At 41.8% G+C, this 8,427-nt stretch overlaps 1 protein-coding gene across 1 annotated transcript in view; it reads right to left on the bottom strand.

The window, feature by feature from the left end:
- Positions 1-3,624: 3,624 nt before the first annotated feature.
- The window catches only part of KPNA1 (karyopherin subunit alpha 1), a 52,744-nt gene continuing 47,941 nt past the window's right edge, over positions 3,625-8,427 (bottom strand). The window contains exons 13-14 of the mRNA XM_064464879.1: positions 8,126-8,304; positions 3,625-6,658 (exon numbers count right to left, since the gene is read on the bottom strand). Of these exons, the coding sequence (XP_064320949.1) occupies positions 6,471-6,658; positions 8,126-8,304 (367 nt within the window). The 3' untranslated portion in view covers positions 3,625-6,470. The remainder of the gene's footprint in view (positions 6,659-8,125; positions 8,305-8,427) is intronic.

The raw sequence follows: 8,427 nt of genomic DNA, 5'->3' as shown, positions 1-8,427 counted from the left end.
ATAGTGAAGTGGCATTCCAGAGAGCCAGTGTTGCAAATGACAACCTAATGGTTTTTACACCAGAGCTGGTAGTGAGATGAGAGAATGTCCAAGCCAAGGGCATAGAGATGAGTATTTTGAGGAGTACTGAGCAACAGCTTCAACCTATACTATCAGATTTACTGTTTAGAGGTACGTGAGTATGAGAAAGTCAGTCAGGCATTCCTGTTCTCTGCTGCTGAGCTCTTTTTTCCAAACCTCATTGGGATTTGCATTTTTCCCCCCTTTAAGCTGGCATCTGTGCTTTCCTGATCCTGGCTCACTTAAAGATCATCTGTCTCAAGTTTTAGAAGCAGCAGACCCAGTAATACCTGCAAAGAGCAACTCCCAAAAGTTCTATTTCTGGCATTCATCCCAGAAGAGCCACATACTGTTCATGCTGAACAGCCTGCCGCAACTGGAAACCAAACCAGTATTTTCCCTCCTCCTTTCAGTTCTTTTGGAAGGAAATGTAGACTGGGACCATCAGGACCATCTGAAACTGTTGCTTCCCAGGACTGCCTGCTAACTGGCCACCGGGGACACCACAAAGGCAGATGCGTTTGACAGATTTAGTTTATGAACTTCCTGATAATGGGAGGCAGACTTTTTTTTTTAAAATCTTTTCCTGATTATCTTTCTTGTACTACTAAAAACTAGCGCTACTGCTGGAAAAAATTAAAAGCCCTACCAAAAAATTCAGGGTAAATCTTGTCTTTATACCTGGAAAAGAGGAGCAATAAGATATCTAGTGCAGTCTTCTCTAGTACTTTGTCCTTTCCTCTAGAGCTAGAAAATAACTGCTGTGGTCCACCTTTTTAGAAACTGCATTTCTGGGGACCACTTGTAATGACAAGGTGTATCCAATTAAACAAGCTGTGCAGTCATTCCACCAGAGAAGCTATGAACTTCAGATGATGCCATGACCTGTTATCACATTCGTTGAAAGGCAATTATCACAAGTATGATGTCAATCAAACAGAGCAGGCTTCCACAGATTTAAGCACTGAACGGAAGTCATGCTTAATTCCACTGCAGGTATGTCAACAGACCTTTCATGACAGCTCCGGTTCTTTGCCACACTAGTAAGCACGCAGGTGGAAACCAAAAAAACTTCCCAGATTGTGTGCCTGTGTGCATTTATGTATTAAATGAGACCAAAAAGGAGAACATGCGCTTCAGACAGTATTTCAGGTTACCATGAAGAGAAACTTGTGATTTATGCTTTTTGATGGCAGAGCTTAAAAACCATGTATCTCTCAAAAATATCCCCCTTTCAGTAAGCACCAAGTGCACTCTATGAACAGAACTGGCAGATACCTCATCTAGGTTTGGAAATAAAACTACTTGGGCTCATCTAGCTGGTAAAGCATTTCAAATAAAAGTATGTAAAATAACTATTAGAAAGCAACACTCCAGAGCGGCAATGGTCACCAGTTTTTCATTTTACTTAACCTTCCATAATTTGAGTTTACTCAAAAATTGAACAGTGGTCCAGTGGTTTGACAGAAGCTCCATGTAGAAGTTCTTCCTTCTACCACTCTGGTACCTCTACCATTTCAGGATCTACCATAAAACCTGTGCATTACTGTGCACATTTGTGTTCTTTTTCAGCTTCCATATCCGTTCCAGAGTCTCAGACAACAGCCTGAGCCACTGGGCTTTGTGCTGTCTCCAGCTTGCTCGTAAACACTCTTAAGTAGCTGAATACTAGAAAAATTATATAAATCTTTCTCAGGCAGGCAATGAAAGAAACCACCTCTTTCCTAGTGTGATGGCTTCCAAGAAAGCACTTCTAAACACTGCCAATAGTTTAAAAAACCAGCACGTTTCTGGCCTAAGCAGCCAGTCTAGCCAACTGGAGAACTTAATACACCTGTTATCACCCAATTAGCTTGTAGCTTTAGCCCACACCCTTTTAACAGTGCCTGATGGAGAAGAACACACTAAGTCCTTAAATCAGGTTTTAATTTTCTTTCTCCCCTTTGGCTTGGTCTACAACACCATTCATGTTTATTCAAAAAAGTCAAATTATCAATCCTTTAACACATGCCATATTGCTGTACCTGTTCCAGAGGCAACATTGCTCCCAGTGCAATCATCAATCTGACAACTCGAACGCTGCCTCAGAAAAGCATGCAAGAGTCCCATGGACATGGCCATCGCAGTACATTAAGAGGTCCTGTTTATCTTCCTACTAAGACTCAGGCATCTGAAGAAAGACCTTCATGTCTACTGCCTAAGATTGGCACGGGAAAGTACTAATGATGTGTTGTGCCAATCCCAGAAGCAAAGAAATCACATAGACAGATATGGGTCATTACTTAAAGCTGGCACAGAGAGAAAATAGCTGTTCTGGAAATCCTCAGGGAAGAAGAGAGGTGCATCACCAGGAGCACTGTCACATTTAGGACTGGGTGGTGGGATTTGGTTCTTAACAGTCTCAGTGCTGATAGTTACAGAAATGCAGGTTCAAGAACATTTCTGTAATGCCCAGTTTAGACATTGTTAAAACCTTAGCCTAGTAGTTTCAACTTATTACTGATGCTGCAAGAAGAACTCTGAGATTGCTAGTTCTCATTGATCTTTTCACCTTACCAGCTCACGGGGCTTTTGGAAGGTGCTTAGACTGCATCTCACAAGCAGACAGTTACAAATGCATTCATTTCAATTTTCAGGATAAGGTAAGAAGAAAATACTTTGCTGGCACAGCACGCTGCATAGCAGAGCTAACAGAAGAACCCAAGAACCCCAACAGCTCCCTGGCCTATCCTCTGCACAAGAGACCACACTGCTTCCTACTTGCACAAAGAACAAGAACAGATCACTCAAAACACAGTGTGACCTTCACAAAAGTGGAAGCTAGAGACATTCTCTGAGATAGTTCCTGTCTGAGCAGCAGCACATCCTTCAGGAAAGCAGGCAACACTGGTTTCAATGTTTCTAGCAGGTGACATAACCCTTGTTACTCTCATGCCAGTCTAAAAAAGTACTTCGTTTCCTATCTGAATCAAACTTACAACCTTTTCACAGTCATCATTGCTCCCAATTTTTAGTATCCTTTTTAAAATGCCAACAGCAACACCGAGAGTGCTCCTGTAAGAGTTTCACCAATGCCAAATATAAAGTTAATATAAATTTCCCATTTCTACTCAAGATTCTTCTTGTACCTGCGAGCAGCACACTAGCCACACAGAATTGTGTTAGGAAGTAGTGTTCAAGCGATAACGTACAATAAAGCCTCATACTCTTTCAGCGGCACTTTTCCTCCAAAACAGAGTCCTTCACCTATGGCCTGAATGTTATTTATTAGGTGGGTAATGTTACACTACATGTTTGGCTCTATTAAAATGCAAATAGTTTACTTGCCCTTGGCCTACCAAGTAATTCTCATCAGTCTGTATCAGTGAGCTGTTCCTATCATAATTCACAAGTCTGGTCTCTCTTCCATACTCATATAATTTACAGCCTCTGTTAGAAGTAGATTTTGTTTCTTTTCAACCTATTAATAAGGCTAAGTAAAGCAAGGCCAAGAACTGGTTGCTGGAAGATCCTGATGGAAATGCACTCAGTTAAGCACCATTTAAAATTAAATTGAGACCTATGAGTTAGCCACATTTTAATCCATTTAATGTGTGCCATGTTGATTTTTGTATTGTTTAGGTTTTCAGTCAAAATATGATGCAGTACCAGTCAAATGCCTTACACAGTCTAAGTATATATGACAACAATATTACCTGTGTCAACCAGGCCTGTCACTTCAAACAAACATACCAAGTTTAAAGATGTATACTTATCTGCTCTGAATTCACGTATCCACAGCAAAAGTAACAAACACTGGCCAGGCTCCTTACACAGGAAGGCACACCATTCAGCTTAAATGGACTCTTTTTTAATTCACTCATTTAGAGGCAATTGTCATTATTTTCTTGGGGGGCAGGGGAGGGAAACGCCAATGCACCACATTGTTTTCACTAGCCTGGAAGAGAAAACACTTATATATATATAGATATATAGATATATAGATAGGTGTGTATATATATACACACATACGTGTGTGTATATATATACACGTGTGTGTGTATATATGTATATATACACAATAGTGTATATATACACAGAATATACATATATGAATATACAGAATATATGCACACACACTTTGCTCAGATTTGTTTACAAAATATGTAGCATTTTTATACCATCCAATAAGAGGTACATGATTTTAAACAAATCTTATAGAAATGACATGTTATTGGAAATTTACACGTAAAAAAATCCAGCACAAAAAAATCCAAAAGCTAAAACAAGATTTTGCTACTAATCAGTGCTTCTATCACCCTTCAAGAAAAGAGAAACACAGTTATTTATATGTGATGTAAAGGCAACATTGAGGGGTTTTTTGCTTTTTTTAAATTAACCACCAAATTTAACCCCCTAAAATTACAAAGAATAGAAGTCCATTTACAGATCAAGTGCAGTAAACTAAATGTTCCTTCAGCACAAAGCAGCACTAGAGAAAATAACTGGGAGAGGGAAGGTGGAGGCCAACTGGCTTAGCTAGGGAGGCAGCAGGTGGCTTCTGCAGTGGCCACACAGGTCAGAGTCTCCATCCTGAAAGCACAGACAGAACTGAAGACTGTATTTAAATAACGGTTGCACAGAGCTGATGTTCAGGCCTTTGCCTAGCTTCTTTCAGCAGTTTGACAAGTGATTTATGGTTATTTTTTTAATTTATTATTTGTATCCAGTGGGCTGGTTTTGCTTCTGCAGTGGCTTGTCACTGAGTCATAAGGAGGATCTTGCAGACAGTTCTGCCACTAACATTTACCAGAGGTACTTGACACTGCAGTTGTCAGTGGTGATTTTGAAATGTTTACACTGGGCAAATGTGTGTTCCGAGCGTCCAAAATGGCTTGAAAGAACATACGATGTGGGGGCACCGGACGGCCCGGAAATCCATTGCATTTACAGAAATGGAACTGCCATTTCCAATCACGTGGCATCTCCGCAGTTGTGTGAAGCATTTGGTGTCAATGTCAGCTGAACTCAGAGAGGAGTGGCTGGCCTTTGCATCAGGCGTCTGTGATCCAAGCAGGTTGCGGAGCCAAGAACATGCTGCTAGCAGAAGGGCAGTCTACAGCTGTGGATGACAGCTGTCATGCAGTCAGCAATGCCTCACAGATGTCACCTGTAGGAACCATGCGTTCCATGCTAATTCACCTGAAGTCCCATGAACAGCAAAAGATAAAAATGAAATGAAAGGGCCAGGTGGATCCGGGTGTAATATTACTATCCTTTGAATGTAGTGTCATTTTAGTTGTTAAATAAGGGGCTTGACCAGGAGGACTCTATTTTATCAGATGAGCTGGACAGGAAGCTCTTGTCTTGTGAAAATGAAAAGGAGATCTAACACTCCTTGTGCTAAGTTTTACAAATTAAGATTTCTGTATTCAGAAGGTAATTTTTCAGAAGATAAATCTATTCAAGTCACACTGTGTAAAAACGTAGAGACAGACAGGAATTGTTCAGCTCTAACTATCATACCAAGGACCGGACTCGGGAGCATGAAGTCAGGAAGGGCTTGATTTTTTAAGGAAGGCCCAGCTGGATCATACTGTGCTGGCAAGCAGAAGTGGGGGTAGTTTCTCCATTTTAGAAGCTGGTTTGGAAAGTCGTTTCTGGGGAGGTGGTAAGAGTGACCTATTCACAGGCTCTTTTTTTGTGTGGATGGAAAGACTGGGAAGGTATACAAATCTCCACAGTGGTCTGCAATCCAGCTTGGGAGCTTGGTGTTGAGAAGGGATGGGGCCAGATGCGTTCAGTATTCTTAAGAACCAGAAAACATGTCCATTGCAGCCTGTTGTTGCAGGGGACAGAGAACTTATTCCATTGTTTGTAACATGTTCTATATGCCAATACCCCCAGCTGGCACATACAGCAAAGTAGATACATTGCATGTACAGATTTAACACATCTCACAGCCATCCAAAGAGGCATCTAGGGAAGAATATGGGGAATGAATTCAGCTACGTTCTCAGAAAGTCTGAAAGTCTCCCTGGACTGCAGGCACACACTGCAGCAAATACATAAGAAAGGCAGCCTTATCTTGGATGCCAGGAGTGTGAGGACTAGTGGAGGAGGGATTATTTTCCTGTAATAGGAGCAGGGAATATCTCAAAGTATAGAAAGGTGCCTCAACTCCACGAAGATGACAGTGGAGAGGTTCAGAATCTAGAGGAGAAGGGTGATTCTGGTGACCCCTTGCCAAGGAGGGGGCATCCTGCCATGAAGAGCCGAAAGTTTTCCAGACGTATGTAAGAGCATGTGCACAAGGCTAGCGAATGAGCGCAAACAGGGTTATGGAAAACATTGAGAGAATCACTCCACGGGTGGCTTGTGGCTCGATAACAGGATTGTTTGGGTAGAGGAGCACACAGCACAGGGGCACCTCAGAGCTGGAAGCCTTCCATGGGAGCCTCACACTGCTGGAAGATGTACTGTTGCTGGTTGAGATCCACCTGTGGGGCAATGCTGCTGTCTTCATCCTCTGTTCCAAAGTAGTGCTCAATCAGATCAAAGGCCTTCTGATAAATCTCTTGATTCTCATGGCTCTGCAGGAATTCAATCTTGTCCAGGCCTGCAGAGAAAAAGAAGTATGTAAAAGTTACAGCTTGGTGAATGCATGATCATTTTCAGTCTGTTGTGAACACCAAGTTGCATGACAATTCTCTCCCACCTTCAGAAAGAACAGGTCCCTCTCTGGAGGCCCTTACCCAGCTTGTACTCTCCACACCCAAGGAAAAACAGGTTGACCTACATAGTTTCCTGTAACTGTGTGATACGTTTCATACTCTCTGTCTGCCTCTACTCTCTCACTAAAACAATGAATTCAACAAGCTCTAATGTGTAAAGAACAAGGCCCCAAAGACTTTTTCTAAAGAGACTTTCAAGACCATGTTTTCTGAAAGTGTGTTCACAGTGCTTTGTTTCCAAGGACCATGACTACAGAATCATATAACTGCAAGCTGGAAGAGACTTCTGGTAATCATCTGTTCCAACCTGCAGCCCAGCCCAGCCCTACCACACCACCAACACCAGATCAAGCCAGCTGTGTTTAGCCAACTCTTGAGAACTTCCAAGGATGGCGCCTCTATCATCTGATGTGTATTGTGTATATACAATGCAGTTAAATTATTGCAACCAGTTTTTGGGCAGAGAAGCACGTGGGCAAACTCAGGCCTTGGTAGTCAGAAACAAATGAAAGTAATACAGCAAGCTAAACTAGTTTTGATGCTTCAGGATGGTGCTGTAATGAAATACAAGTCTTAGCCGCTCTAGTAAATCTCTAACATTGGGAACTGTAGTGGCTTTCTTGCCTGCTCCTTTTACTATGTATGAAGGCTAGAGTAAACAATTCTCTGATACTCTATAGACATTTCTGCAACACTGACATGAAAAGGGAAGTTAAAACCTAGAACCAGGGAAGAAAAAAAATAATCCTATTCTGGTATAACTCTTCCCTGGAAGTCAAGGTAACCATGAAGGGAACCATGGTTCAAGAAACCATGTTCAGTGATCCTCTTCTGTACTGCACTCAATAACCCATTTTTCTTTTTGGTAATAAGTACTTGCCAATCAACAAGGAAACTAACCTTAAGAGCAGCAGTAGCTCAGAACAGGGATGAAATGATGCTGGTACATGCCAGAACCTCAGCACAGCAAAGGCAAACAAGGAAGTTGGTGCTGCTGCCATAATTCTACAGGGCAGCAGAGAGGGAAAGGAAAGGTTTGAAACCTGAGTGACAGAGCAGTGCACCTGAACTTTTATCGGCTGTAGAGGGAAGATACTGAGGCTGAATGGCACCCAGAAGGCTCCCTCAGCATCAGAAGAAATCAAGAAAAGGAGATCTGCACACACTGTCTACAATCTCCATACAGAGATAATGTAAAAGATGGAGAGCATTGGTAAATGGAGACTTGTCAAAGAACAGTTAATTTTCAGATAATAGTGATAAGGCAATTAGTAGAATTTGGTCTACTGAAACTCTAATGGGTTCGTGATCATTGCTTTAAGCCCTGACTTCCACAGATGTTCTGCTCATACCATATGCTTCCTCAATAAGAGCGCAGTACGGATTAATGCCAGTTCCACTGCGTTTGGATTCCTGCTCTCCAAGCCTCAGGATGTTCTCCAGGCCATTCAGCGCTACTTGTACAATCTTTGAGTCCATTACTGTAAGGAGGTCGCAGAGTGGTTTAATGCATCCAAGTTCTACTAAATACCTGAAAAACACAACACAGAACTCAGTAAATTGTCTGCAAAATTACAACTGGTGTAGCCATTTAAGCACTTAGCATGAAGGTCTGAAGAACCAAAACAATCAGATAAAATTAAACTGGAACACT

This window comes from Phalacrocorax carbo, chromosome 1 (genome assembly GCF_963921805.1).
Source record: "Phalacrocorax carbo chromosome 1, bPhaCar2.1, whole genome shotgun sequence".
Classification (NCBI taxonomy): Eukaryota; Metazoa; Chordata; class Aves; order Suliformes; family Phalacrocoracidae; genus Phalacrocorax; species Phalacrocorax carbo.
The sequence above is the reverse complement of the archived record's forward strand: the minus strand, read 5'-3'. Positions and strand labels throughout refer to the sequence as shown.